The sequence below is a fragment of the Hippopotamus amphibius genome, chromosome 11, assembly GCF_030028045.1.
Source record: "Hippopotamus amphibius kiboko isolate mHipAmp2 chromosome 11, mHipAmp2.hap2, whole genome shotgun sequence".
Taxonomy (NCBI): domain Eukaryota; kingdom Metazoa; phylum Chordata; class Mammalia; order Artiodactyla; family Hippopotamidae; genus Hippopotamus; species Hippopotamus amphibius.
Window position 1 is genome coordinate 18,870,543 of NC_080196.1, and position 14,454 is coordinate 18,884,996.

Here is a 14,454-nt window from a genome sequence, read left to right on the forward strand (position 1 = left end):
CACTTAGCCTAGGTGACAATGACTTGAAATTGACATGAGCAATAGGTCACTGATCCCTATCACACTTTATGCCAAAATAATACAAGATGAATTAGAGAGTTTAATGTCAAAAATACAGCCATGAAATTAACAAGACCCATTTTAAGTGAATAATTGTATAATCTCAGAGCGGGAATGATATTTCTAAGCAAAACATCCAGGCAGAAGCCATGAAAGACTGATGCACTTAACCACACAAAAATTTTAATATTCTGCATGGTAAAAAGCACCAGAAACAAGTTTAAGAGAAAAATAACCACGCAAATCATTTGACACATGACAGGCTACTATCTTTAGTAAATAAGCCATTCTTCACATTAAGATTAATATCCTAGGACTTCCTAGGTGGCACAGTGGTAAAGAATCCGCCTGCCAATGCAGGGGACACGGGTTCGAGCCCTGCCCTGGGAAGATTCCACATGCCATGGAGCAACTAAGCCTGTGCACCACAACTACTGAGCCTGTGCTCTAGAGCCCGTGAGCCACAACTACTGAGCCCATGTGCCACAACTATTGAAGCCCACGTGCCTGGGGCCCATGCTCCACAACAAGAGAAACCACTACAATGAGGAGCCTGCGCACCACAATGAAGAGTAGCCCCTGCTCGCAGCAACTAGAGAAAGCCTGTGTGCAGCAACGAAGACCCAACACAGCCAATAAATAAATAAATTAAAAAAAATTAATATCCTAAAAGAAAAAAGAGCAAAAGACATAGGCGATTCACAGAAGAGGCAATAGAAATAGTCAATAAACACTTGAAAATATATTTAACCTCATTACTATTGTCAACAATTTAAATGTCAATTAAATCTATAACAAAATACCATTTTCATATATTAAATTAGCAAAAATGAAAAAGTGATAAGAGACCATAAAAGTGAATCTGTTTCCAAATATGGAGATAATTAAAGAAAGTTCAATGAAATACAGGAACAATTAAGGATATTAATCCTTTTTTGGTCATGTAAGTCTTCCCCACTTTTTTCCCCCTATTTGTTTCTGGGCCAAGGGGATTCAACTAGCAGTTCCAGAGCTGAAGGGATTTGTCAGGCAATGGATTGCATACAAGGAGACTGAGCGCGTAAGAATATATATTGAGGATGATGGCGGCCAGGTTTCTCACTGTTGAAGAAAGGAGCTACATATATGCACACTGAGAAAGTGGGAATAGTAGTGATGGATTGGAATTAGGGATGTTTTCGTGTGAACGCAGGGTTTTAAATAGGTAGAGAGACAGACACAAAAGCCAACTCGAAGTGAAATCTGGGACAATTTGAGCATCAAGGTAAACAGTGTTAGTAACGTGATATAAACCACTGAATAAAACAGGAATTCATGACCGTATACTAATCTAAAGAAATAGATAAATGGGGAATAAAGAAAAGCTCTACCTTACAGCAGGATGCCAACTAATAAGTGTACAAGGAATGATGGAATCAGATAAACAATTTGGTAACCATCAAAATTATTTCAGGCAAGAATAATCAAAGGATGCTAAAAATTTTGATGAGAAACAGGATATTTACATTACCTCACTATCTCTCTCTACAAAAGATTTACTTACTAATTAATTTAAAAAGTAGAAAATATTTATTAACTTTCCAACGTAAAAATGTGGCAGACACCATCTTAACCAAGTAATAAAATTAACATTGATAGGACTTCTGTTTCCAGGAAGATGGAGTGGGTATACTTTTCCCTATTCTTCTTGCTAAATACAACTGAAACCCTGGGCATTGTATGTGAAACGAATATAAGATGACTCAAAGGTGGAGATAATTATGCAGACTGGCTAAGAAACTCAGGACCTGAAGAATAACACTGGTGAGTTCTGTGGATTTTTCTTTTTGCTTCATATATCCTAAGCTGGATACTGGAAAAGCCAGCCACCTAGAAACTCCAATGGGTGTAGACATAACAAAACAGAGCCACAGAACTAGGAAAGGGAGAGCCTAGCAAGACAGAGAATTTCCACACGATAACCTCTCTACTCCAGGTAAACACCATAGAAAAAACTGTGGCCCCACCCTTCCTCACCACCAGCTAAGGTCTAGTGGGGAGCCTAGACATGCCCCCTCACCAGGCTGCAATAAGGTAACCCTGCTTCCCCATGGCAGTGGCATCAGAGAAGGCTAAGGAGGGAGCTAGGACTTTCATCCCTGTCATCCTGCCCCCTATCCCTTCCCTTTGGCGTCAGTGAGACCAGGAGGAGAGCCTAGGCATTCAATCCCAACTGGCAGTAACAAGGAATCTCTCCCCCACCCCATTAGGGGTGTGTGTGTGTGTGTCAGAAGCAGCCCAGGGGAGATGAGGATGTCCACCTCTACCCAGCAATAAGAGGCCACCTCTGCCCTCTGACATCAGGGGAGGCTATGGTGATGAGTGGCAATTAGACACTCCTACCCCTCTTGGCCAGGGAGGCATTAGGGGAGGCCCAGTGGGAAACCTTGAATTCTAACCCCAGTTGGCAGTTAGGAGGCAGTGTCCCCTGACCTGAGTTGTATCAGAAGAAGACAACTAAAACAGAAAGTTTAATAAGATCCAGAGTCTCATAACCTAATACCTAAAATGTCAAGGTTTCAATCAAAGATCACTCATCACACCAAGAACTAGAATGATGTCAAAAGGAATGAAAAGAGATAATCAGTAGATGCCAACACTGAGATGAAGGAATTTTTTGAATTATCTGACAAGTACATTAAAGCAGCCATCATAAAAATGCTTCAGTGAACAATTACAAACACAGTTGAAACAAACAAACAAAAAGTCTCTCAAAGAAGTAGAAGAGATAAAGAACTGAACAGAAATTATGGAACTGAAAAATACAATAGCTGAAATAAAAGTTAACATTATCAGAAATAGTACATGTTGACATCATGTGCCTGCTGGTAAAACACAAGAAGAATATAGCATAACTTCAATGGTCTATAATATTTCTGCCCAAAAATAACCTGCAGGAGAATCTAATCATGAGGAACCATCAGACAAAAACCAAATGAAAGTGAATTCTACAGAGCTACTGGACTGTACTTTTTCAAGCTCTTGAGGACAATAAAGACAAGGTAGGCATGAGGAACTGTCCTAGGTTGGAGAAGACCAGAGACAACTAAACATCTCCTGTATTGGTCCTGGAACCATAAAGTATATTGAGACAACTGGCAAAACTTGTAAGAGCCTGAGGGTTGGGTGATAGTGTTATTCCTTTCTTTTTTTAAATAATATATTTATTTATTTATTTGCTGTATTGGGTGTTCATTGCTGTGAGCAGGCTTCCTCTAGTTGCAGAAAGCAGGGGTTACTCTTCATTGCAGTGCTCAGGCTTCTCAGTGCAGTGGCTTCTCTTATTGTGAAGCATGGGCTCTAGGCATGCGGGCTTCAGTAGTTGCAGCACATGGGCTCAGTAGTTGTGACACACAGGCTTAGTTGCTCTGCAGCATGTGGGATCTTCCCAGACCAGGGCTTGAATCCGTGTCCTCTGCCTTGGCAGGCGGATTCTTAACCACTGAGCCACCAGGGAAGTCCTGATAGTGTTATTTCATTGTTGATTTCCTGATTGTGATTATTATAGTTATATAGATATATATAGTAGTTATACATATATGTATATAGTGTCCTTGTTTTCAGGAAACATAGTCCCTCCTTATCCATGGTTTTGCTTTCCTTGGTTTCAGTTACCCGTGGTTCCAAAATATTAAATGAGGAAGATGCCTTAGAGGACTGGGGCGGGGAGGGTGGAGGGGACTCGAGGGGGGGGGAGTCAAGGAAGGGAGGGAATACGGGGATATGTGTATAAAAACAGATGATTGAACCTGGTGTACCCCCCCCCAAAAAAATAAAAAAAATAAAAATTAAAAAAATTAAAAAAATAAAAATAAAAAAATATTAAATGAAAAAATTCCAGAAATAAAAAATTCATAATTTTAAAATTGGGCACCATTCTGTGTATCATGATGAAATCTCGAGCCATCCTGCTCTGTCTGCCCAGAACATGAATCATCCCTTTGTCCAGTATATCCTGCCCATTAGTCTCCATTATCAGATCTTCTATCCAGGTAGCACAGTGCTTGTGTTCAAGTAGCTCTTATCTTAGTCAATAATGGCCCTAAAGCACAAGAGTAGTGATGCTGGCAATTTGGAGACACAGAAGAGAAGCTGTAAAGTGCTTCCTGTAAGTGAAAAGGTGAATGCTGTAGATTTAATAAGGAAAGAAAGAAGTGTATGAGAAGTTTGCAAGATATACAGTAAGAACTACTGTACAGTAAGAATGAACCTTCTAGCCATGAAATTGTGAAGGAAGATAAGGAAATTTGTGCTAGTTTTGCTGCTGCACCTCAAACTATAAAAGTTACAGCCACAGTGTGTGATTAAGTGCTTAGATAAAATGGAAAAGACATTAAATTTATACAAGAGATATTTTGATAGAAAGACCATATTCACATAATTTTTTGTACAGTATATTGTTATAATTGTTCTTTTATTAGTCGTTGTTTCTCTTACTGTGCCTAATTCATAAATTAAGCTTTATCATAAGTATGTACTTCTGTATAGGAAAATACAGTATATATGAGGTTTGGTACTATCCACGGTTTCAGGCATCCACTGAGGGTCTTGGGATACATCCCCTGAGGACAAGGGGAACTACTGTACTCAAGCGTGTGTTGAAGGGTAACAAGCACCACGTCAGCAACCAACTCTCAAATGGCTCAGGGGAAAATCAGTATGTACACAGAGGCTCAAAAGGCAAATAGGATAAGTTATCAACAATTGGGGAAATTGGGTAAAAGGCATACAGGAATTATTTGCCTAATTTTTTCAACTTTACTATCAATTTTAAATCATTTCAATATAAAAAGGTGATTGTTTAAGATTTCTTAAGATCTCTGGGACTTCCCTGGTGGTCCAGTGGTTAAGAATCCTCCTCCCACTGCAGAGGATGCAGGTTCGATCCCTGGTCCAGGAAATAAGATCCCGGGGAACTAAGATCTTACATGCCATGGGGCAACTAAGCCCGAGTGCTGCAGCTACTGAGCCTGTGTGCCTCAACTAGAGAGCCCTCCTCCCTCAAACTACAGAGCCCATGTGCTGCGGAGCCCACATGCTGCAATAAAGAGCCTGCGTGCAGCAAAGAAGACCCTATGCAGCCAAAAATAAATAAATATTAAAAATTATTCTGAAGAGCTCTACTGATATGGACATGAACAGATATATGACTATATCTCTGATATAGTAAATGACAAAAAAGGGCAAGTTTACAAAATAATTTGTAACTGTAAAAAAAGAGAGTGCTAATAAACGCAGAGAAAATGTCTGGCATGATTTAAAGCAAAATGTTAACATTGGTTATCTCTAAGATTTTTTTTCAATAGTTTCTATTAGTTTTATAATCAGAAAAAAATGAATTCTATTCTATGGGCAGCGACAGAGGAGCAGAGCAAAGAGAGGACAGCAACTAACCAAATACCATTGCTCTGATTTCCTGGTTAACACACCACCTTCTGTTTATTCTTGTAGAAAGAGAGTCAGATCTGGGCACTAATGACCACTGATGTCAGGTATGCTTGGTTCTTACAGTTCTTATAAATTAGTAAGCTGGTTTTCTCAGCCTTATGCATTAGTCTCTTATTAACTTAATTAGGGAAAATCAAAGTCGTTAAAATGCAGTCACCGCCAGATGTATCAATAAAAGATAATCCCAGAACCAACAAAACTCAGACCCCAAATGTGCAGGGCTTGCTGAGGTACCGCCAGCCTGTGAAGGTCTGTCTAGCATCCTTCGGGTAACCTCCCTCTGTATCCTTTCACCAAACTGGACCAATGAGTCCAGCAGTCACCAAAGAGCAGGGTTTAGTAGGGAGAAAGAGAAACTCCAAAGATTCCCACATATGGGGATACAAAATAGATCACCAATCTTTAAAAAGGGGTTTTTTTGAAAACATGATGAAAGGTGAAGCAATCCCTATCTGTCTTCATAAATTGAAAGGGGGAGGTATGCTTCCTCTGGGCAGTCAGCCATTTTCAATGATGACATCAGTATTTGGCTTAGGCCCAATGCTGAGGGGAAGGATGTGTGTCCATTTAACATGTTTTAACTTAGCGATACAAGCTTGAATGTCTCTGCTGGAAAAATCACCGCACACACTCAGAACTGATTGTTCATACCATGAATTAGACAGATTCTTGCTTCTCCTCTTTCCTGCTGACTTTATCAGGGTCAATGAAGATGACAACCAAATATAAATGCTGTTTTTTTCCCTAGAGAGCCTGTCAAATTGGTGAAAAAGGAAGTTGAAACTAATGACTGAAAGTGGTTTACAGAGGATGTTAGATTTCAGTTATTTTACTTATCCTGCTTTCCATATTGGATTGTCAAGATTCACTGGTAAATAATTTGATCCAATTCTGATGTCATAAGCGAATTTAACCACTTCTCTCAAAGGTAATATTTAAGAACCATCTTTGTCACAAAGTTGTATTTAGCTATAGAAGCAGTGTATCGGGCCAGAATGGCTTCAACTAGTTTGAGGATGGGTAAAGGTGAACCATCAGCTAGTCCTGCCAAAAATACAGGAGGCAGAGAAGTCGGAGGGTTATTTCAAGGCACACTTCTCAATAAATATTTCCTTCTTCTCACGGTGATGCAATTTTTATATAACACGCAGAGATAAGAAGTGGAAAATAAATGGCTCATCTTAGGTATAACCTTTCTTTATAAGAACAAATAAGATTTGGGACTTCCCTAGTGGTGCAGTGGTTAACGATCCACCTACCAATGCAGGAGACACAGGTTAGAGCCCTGGTCCGGGAAGATCCCACATGCCATGGAGCAACTAAACCCTTGTGCCACAGCTGCTGAGCCTGTGCTCTAGAGCCCTTGAGCCACAACTACTGAGCCCACGTGCTGCAACTACTGAAGCCCACTTGCCTAGAGCCTGTGCTCCGCAGCAAGAGAAGCCACTGCACTGAGGAGCCCGAGCACCGCAACGAAGAGTAGCCCCTGCTCGCCGCAACTAGAGAAAGCCCGCACACAGCAATGAAGACCCAACGCAGCCAAAAATAAAATTAAAAAATAAAAATAAAAAAACAAGATGTAAATTTAAATGCTTTCAAATATTTTTCAAACTATCATTCATATAATTAAAATCTCAATATTATTTAAATTATTACATGTTCACATTGTGCTAGGAGACATATGCCTTTAACCCCGAATATTAATGTTTTATAAAGACATAAAAATGACTCTTAAAATTATTATTTCAATATCTGTTAGGACCTTTGTTTGTCACCTGCAAGAGGAAGTTAATGCCCAAGGAATAAAAGAAAAACAAAGTCAAACTTCTTACCTCTTTGTAGTTAATGCTCCCATCCTGAAGGTGGAGAAACTCCAGAGCTCTGTGTCCTGAGAGAAATAAATACATAAATCAATTAAATTCAACTATAACTGAAAATAGAACTTCCTAGAGATCCTTTTAAAAGGAAAATATATAATTTTGTGGTTGTAATCATCAAGGAAGTGGAAAATGAAAGTTAAGTTTGTACTAGTAATTTTCATTAGCCATAATTAGATTCAAACAATATTTATATTGTTATAATACAAATCGAAATTGCACAATGTAAAGTTTCTGCTTAACTAGCTCTTGTGACCTTGAATAAGTTACCCAACCTCTCCAGGCCTCAGTTCCCGCCTATGTAAAATTAAGTAAATAACATCCACCTTACAGGTTTGTGGAGAGAATCACAGAAAACAAATGCTAAGTGATGAGCTTGTGGCTGGCGCATGGCAGGAACTCAAGAAACAAGTTGTCTTCACACTTTGCTTCAACAACCCACTGGGGTAGATAAACCCAAGTAGGAGATACAATATAGAGCTTAAACCATGGATTGAATCAATGCCCCTCAAATGTTTTCTCATCACTGGACTACTATAGAAGAAAAAAAAAAAAAGGCTCAAAAAGCCACCTGCTCCACCCACATGCCCACACCCATAAGATACACACACCCACACCCTGACTCTCCTTAGAATCAATAGGGAGACGACACTCCTTGTGAAGAGATAAAGGTGATACCTTATTTCTATTGGAAATCACATCCCATTTTTTAATTCATACAACAAATATATAGCCACTACCATATTATCAGCATTTACACATAAGAGAGACAAGGTCACAGCCCACACAAATAACCTGTATATAGGATTCCAGTGATTTACAGACCCAAACCACTGAACGAGGCCAACTCTTAATTAACTCACATAAATGTCAACCTTCCACACAGGACCCATATAAAAAAGGAAAACAAGAACCAAGGTATTTATGAAATCATCTAAATTATTAGCAAATAAGTGTTAATGTTTTAATCTCCTTTTATATAAAAATATTCAGTGCAGATTAGGAGTTGCCTCCAATTATGTCCACATAAACATGTTATTATTTATTACATGTTTTATATTTAGCATATATTAGATTTATATTAACATATTATTAGGACCTTTGTTTCACACCTACTGAAGAAATGCAAGCAATTATCTGATTTAAAAACTTTTAGATTTCATATGTCTCACTAATTTTTAAACTCTAAAGATTAAAAACTTGAATATTCCCACTTTGTTCCTCTTTGGCCCACTGCTATAATTTCAGCAATTTCATTTTCATAGAACTTAGATGTGCAAGATAGAATTCATTAAGAAGTTCAGCCCCCTCCTTTCGCAGAAGAGAGAAAGTGACTTGCGTAGAGTCACCCATGTAGTTTATAGCAGAGCTGGTACTAGAACCTAGGTCCAATTCCCTTTTCCACTGTCTCCTGACTCCCTGTTAGCAATAGATGTTTAATGGAAAGAACACTGGACCATCTGTCAGGATGTGTAATTCTAGACCAGGTCACTAACAAGTGAGCTGTGAAAGCTCCCTGGGATTAATTTCCTCTGCTGTGAAATAAAGGAACTGGGCTCAGTGACTTCTAGTGTCCTTTCAAATTATAAAATTCTGTGATTATATAGTTCTTGCCCAGCTGAGCTCAATATTCTAGGTCTGTTTTGCATTGATAAATTTTCGTATTTTATTTGTAATCTTGTTCTGCTTTGAACCCTCTGGAAGTAGCATAACTATAAAATATTGTTATTGTTTTTATCTAAAGAGTGAAAAAACATTACAAATACATTTTGTCCAAGAACCAACTTTTTGTGTTACCATTTACCTATATTCAGATAACTCAGCCTTCGCCCCTGAGCTCATAGGCACCGGCTTGCTATACCCCTGTGCTCCCCAAATCCTGCCATCATTCTGGGCATCTCTAGTGCCAGGGACCATTCAGATTCCCCTGCTTCCTTGCCCCCCCTAAAGCCAACCATCTTTAAAGCCAGTTGATTCAGGGGTCCCACTCCCATAGCCACACATGGTCTTTTATGTATACATAGATATGTAAAAACAAGAATAAATTCCACACTCCTACCATATTCCACCCATCTTTAACCTCTTGCATTCCATCAGTTCTTCTGTTTCATGGGAACCCCTAATTTATCCAGTTCCTATTTCCCCACGCAGAGAAACAGCCAGGGACCCAACCACAAAAGAGGCTTCTTGCTCCTCCATGGACCTCACCCCGACAATCAAACCCCGACAATCAATCCCCAACCCTGGACGACTCCCGCCCTGGCTTTCTCCTCTCCGCTGCCCCACGGCTCAGTGCAGCAGGGGATCTCGTTATCAATACACGGGGTAGACTTTAAATCCCTTCCTTAACATTTCTGACAGATATGTTGTCCTTAGTACCCTGACAAGGGGCTGGCACTTACCTATTTCTATGTGTGTTGAAATGCCACACGGTGAACTTCTAGGGCAGAGGGAGCCCAACACAATCAGCAGTCCCGACCAGCATCTGAAAGCAGACATGCTCTCATTCCTCCCTGCTCCTATGGTGACCAGAAATGCTCAGAGCTGCAGCAGCCTGAAGTCTGGAATCCCAGCCCAGACCCGCTGCTCTCCCTCTAAGCAGGTCACTGACACGGGAAACCCAGCCTCATTTCAAAATATCATTTTCCAATGAAGTCAACTGTTTAACTACTGTTTAACTTCACCAGAACAGCAAACAAACTCTACTTGGGAGAGAAAAAGAGATAAACTGAAATCGAAATGCCTCCAGGTGGAAGCAATCCCATCTTCAGACCCAGGTTTCCCTGGATTTCTCTTTAACATGAAATTTGGATGGAGACGCGAGCAAAGTTGTCTCCAAATTGTCTTTGCTTTCTTCAAGAAAAAACAAGACTTACCTCCCTGTATTGATAGCCAATACGTTGGACCACCTCACCTTACAAGAGCCGATTTCTCTTGCATTTTTCCACACATACATCTGGTTGCCCTGCTTCCTCAGCCTCTGAAGCCACAAATGCTGGGAAAGCTTTTATGATGATCAGCTGGCACTGGCTTCATCTTTCAGCATTTGGCAACAAATTATGACTCTTGTATGGGATTACACAACAGCAACCACTCCTGGTCTCCTTATCTCTGGCTGTTCTCATATATAGGGCTTTTCCAGAGCCTGGTCAGGTTCCTGCAGCCCAAGCAAAGATGCTGGTACCACTTTCAGGGGGGCAAGTGGGGAGAGACAGATATAGGACCAAGAAAGAAGGATTCAGAAAATACTAGGTTCAGAATACACCTGACATAAAGGATCCAATCTATAGCACTTAATCCATGGGAAAAATTAGGTTTAACTCTTCATAGAGATGATGGTGATCTTAAAGCTTGAATTATGCATATTATACCTTAAAAGCAAGAAAGGAGATTTTAAAAGAGCGGGAGGACACAGTATTCATTCTCAGGTTAGCCAAACGGAAGAGAAGCACAGAAGACGACAGGATGATTTGAGACCCTTAGGTGCCTGCCAAGTTTCCTGTGTAACCCTAACTCTGCACCTGCAAGCCCCAAGGGAAAGAACTCTACAGCTCTCCCTCAACCCTGACGGCATTAGGACCCGCTGTTCCTGACTGTTTGTAGGTCAGAGGCCATAAGCTGATGTGTTTTGTTTGACAAATAGGGTGTTTTATAAATTTAGGCCAACTTCTTTTTAATGGGTAAAATCCACATAGAAACCTAGATTTCAAGGTCTCTTTTTTTTTTTTTTTAAACAAAACAAAAGAACTAGCTTCATGAACTGACTTCCCCATGTGATATGACCACCAGCTGGCGCTGAGGAGCCAGCAGCTTCCCCTCCCCAGACAGAGGGTGCCCTCCCCACGTCCTCCAGCCTGCACCACGCGCATAATAAGTGCAGGTTGCTGTGCCCTTCAGGCCATCAGAGGCCATGGAGTTTGCTCTCCTCTCACTCCGGCCTTTCCAAAGCCTGCAGGAGAGGGGGTGGCAATTATAATTTAGGGCCCTGATAAGCCCAGAAGACCCAGGAGTATTCAATGAATGACAACAGTAAGAGGGTTGCAAAGGGTTGACAGGGAAAATGTAACTGCCTGAAAATGATATCTAATCAGATTTAACAAAACAAACCTATTCAAAAAGCACCAGAGAAAGAAATGGGTTCAGGGTTCAGTAACTAAGCAATACTAATCCCAAATTTCTTATTACATATATTTTTTTGTGTTTAAGATTCAGAATGACTTAATTTTATGTATGTAATAGAATGGAAGGGAATTATTTGCTTAGGCAGTATAGCGTGGTTACGAAATAGGGCCTTTATAGGACAATACTGCTTGTAACAAAGATGATTTGTAAAGGAAAGTTCAAGTAGAGCTTGCAACATTAAGAAAACTACCTGACAAATGTGTATGCGATTGTTTTTCTTTCTGCTCCACGCGCTCTTTTCCTAATACAGGTAACTTTGTTATAAAATAGAAAGCATGAATCTATCAGTTAGAGCTTTTCTGGAAATTGAGACACAAGTTGAGAAGTCAACATGCAGATACATTAAGGAATGGGTGGGGATATTCAGGCTTGAGGTTTTATTTGGGTCCCCGTTCAGCTACCTTATTGGGATGACCTTGGGCAAGTTACTAAAAGTTTCTTTGCCTCATTTTCCTTATTTATAAAATTATCCATAAAAATGGAGATAATAGTGCCCCCTACATACACGGGTGTCGTGAAAATCAGATGAGTAAATTTAGGTAACGTGCTTGAATAGAGACTGGTATACAGTAAGCGTTCAATGTATGTTGACTATTATCATTCGAAAGAAATTTTCCCTTTCTAAAAGATGCACCTTAGACTTCTATTGAGTAACTATATTTCTTATTGAATTTAAAAATAAAAATAACTTTAGACTCAGATATACATCAATACATATTTTATAACAATTTAGATTGTGTATGAAGCCAACACAGGGTAGAGCTTTTGAAGTAAAGACGGGTCTCCTTATGCAGGTAAATGAGATACAATTTTAAGGTCCAGAAACTTTTGAGATAAAGCAGACAATTTCAGCTCACTTCTACACGGTCTAATATGTTGCAGTCATCATAGTGCCCTTATAGTGAATGAGAGAGGATAGAGAGAGGATGGAGAAAGTGAGAATTAGGAGGTGGAGGTGCTCAGGACAGGGGAAAGCCAAAGGGAAAGGAAGAAAGGTCGCTGTCACCTGGTGGTCTTATCCTTTTAAGCCCTAGTGAACAGGGCTCTTGGAGCCATCAAGGGTAGTCTAGAAGCAAGACAGGAACCAGGAGGGAATTGTTCCCACTCTGAATGGGAGCTTGCCAAGAGCACAGAACTGTTGGGGAGAAGGGCTTGGGGACACGGTGAATTTCTTAGGCCTTAGGCACTTTTGCCTTGGTTGAGCGGGGGGTCCTTTCCTTTATAAACATAATTTAAAAAAAAATCACATTTTACATCTGCATTGGTATAAAGGTTAATATATTAATACTTAACATAAAAGCTTATTTTTTCTTTCTGATTTTATAAGAAGGTCAACATTTTTGTGTTCCCCTAAAAGTACCATGGGCCCTAGGCAGAGTGGGCACCCTTTAACATAGCACCGGGAAAAAGTAAGTAATTTTGGATCAAGACAGGCAAGCCACAGCGGCCTTCACTTTTCTGGGCCTTGGTTTGCTCAACAGAACCGATTTTCCCAAACCTTAGAAAACAGCTATCCGTAGAGCTAGCTCCCTCTGCTGGCAGTAGATGGAAACACACCAGCTCCCCATTCAACGTGATACCCAATCAACTGCAGCCTTCATCAGGACTTCTCTCACCCCCAAACTCCTTCAGTAGAATACAGAACCAAAAAGTGAATCCACTCACACAAATGATTAAGCTGTTTAATTAAATGCTATTCCCATTTCCGCAAAATGTGACTGACTCAAGACTGAGTGACAGTGACAGCAAAAACCAAAGTCAAAATATAAAGTACCGCCTCGGCCTTTTGCAAATAAAAAATCTGAAAAAGGTGAAGAGCCCACAGGCTCTGCAAAAGCCAGCAAGAGACTCTCCACTCAGTAGAAATACAGAAGGGGAGTTTTTTGAGACTAGGGGTCCTAAATCAACACATAGAGTTAGGCTTCATTTGAACCCACGGATTCCGAGTACAGGCCTGCTATTTTTATTTTTATCCTCATTAAAGTTGAGGCTGCCTTGCTACTTCCGGGGTTTGAGGCCAAGTCTAATTGTGATTACACCTTGGTTGATTGATTTTGACAAAGCGGTCCCATTGGCTAGTTGGTGGCCTAACTTTAATCTTACTCGTTGTTTGACCCAGGGCAGCTAGCATGGCTTTGGACACTGTGCTGAATTTAATGTAGCAACTGTACCGAGCATTATATATTACCTCACAACAAACCTATGGGGGTAGGTACTGTTCCATTCTACAAAGGAGAGGACCGAGGTTAAATAACTTGTCAAAGGTCACACAGCTTGCCAGCAGCAGACTGAGTTTGGATCCAAGTCTGTTCATCTCCAAAAGCTCTTATATCAAGGGCACCCCCGCTCCCAGTTAATGCAGAGGATACTTGGACACACACCCAGAAAAGCGTCCAGGCAGCAGAGCGGTGGACCACACTGCACCCCTTCGGAGAACCCTCGCCCCAAATCCCAAGTGCATAGGATCCACGGCCATGAAGAACCGTGATCATGTCCTTAGAAGCTGGGGCAGACACCAGCGCATCATGGACCAAGCACAAATTCCAGGGGTGGGGGAATGCCGCTTTGGGGAAGTGGTGGGGAGAGGGAGCGGGTCTCCTGCAGTGCTTGAGGGGCTAAGGACAAAGAGAGGGACAGAGGTGACGTCGCGGCGGTCCTCAGGTGCCTTCCCAGTAAGCCTCGCCATCCCCATCCTTGACCCTTCCCAGGTCGCGCAGGAAGCCAAGCCGCCCGGCGCGCAGGGTCAAGGTCCGCAGTACGCGGCGGTGCAGCGCGAAGGGCGCGGGGAGAGGGCGCTGCTCCGCGCCTCCGCCACCTCGGTGCGCAGGCTCGCTTGCCTGTTTCCTGT

General features: G+C 41.1%; 1 protein-coding gene across 7 annotated transcripts in view; it reads right to left on the reverse strand.

Annotated features, from left to right (window-relative positions):
* Positions 1 to 10,416, reverse strand: part of GPLD1 (glycosylphosphatidylinositol specific phospholipase D1) — a 49,701-nt gene extending 39,285 nt beyond the window's left edge. For 3 of the 7 annotated variants that reach the window (XM_057698063.1, XM_057698062.1, XM_057698061.1), the window contains exons 1-3: positions 10,301 to 10,384; positions 9,827 to 9,909; positions 7,380 to 7,435 (exon numbers count right to left, since the gene is read on the reverse strand). In XM_057698063.1, coding sequence (XP_057554046.1) covers positions 7,380 to 7,435; positions 9,827 to 9,909; positions 10,301 to 10,380 — 219 coding nt within the window. In that variant the 5' untranslated portion in view covers positions 10,381 to 10,384. Of the gene's footprint in view, positions 1 to 7,379; positions 7,436 to 9,826; positions 9,953 to 10,300 lie in introns of those variants that run through there. The other 4 variants (XM_057698064.1, XM_057698066.1, XM_057698067.1 and 1 more) reach the window with 4 other exon arrangements.
* Between the last annotated feature and the right edge of the window lie 4,038 nt (positions 10,417 to 14,454).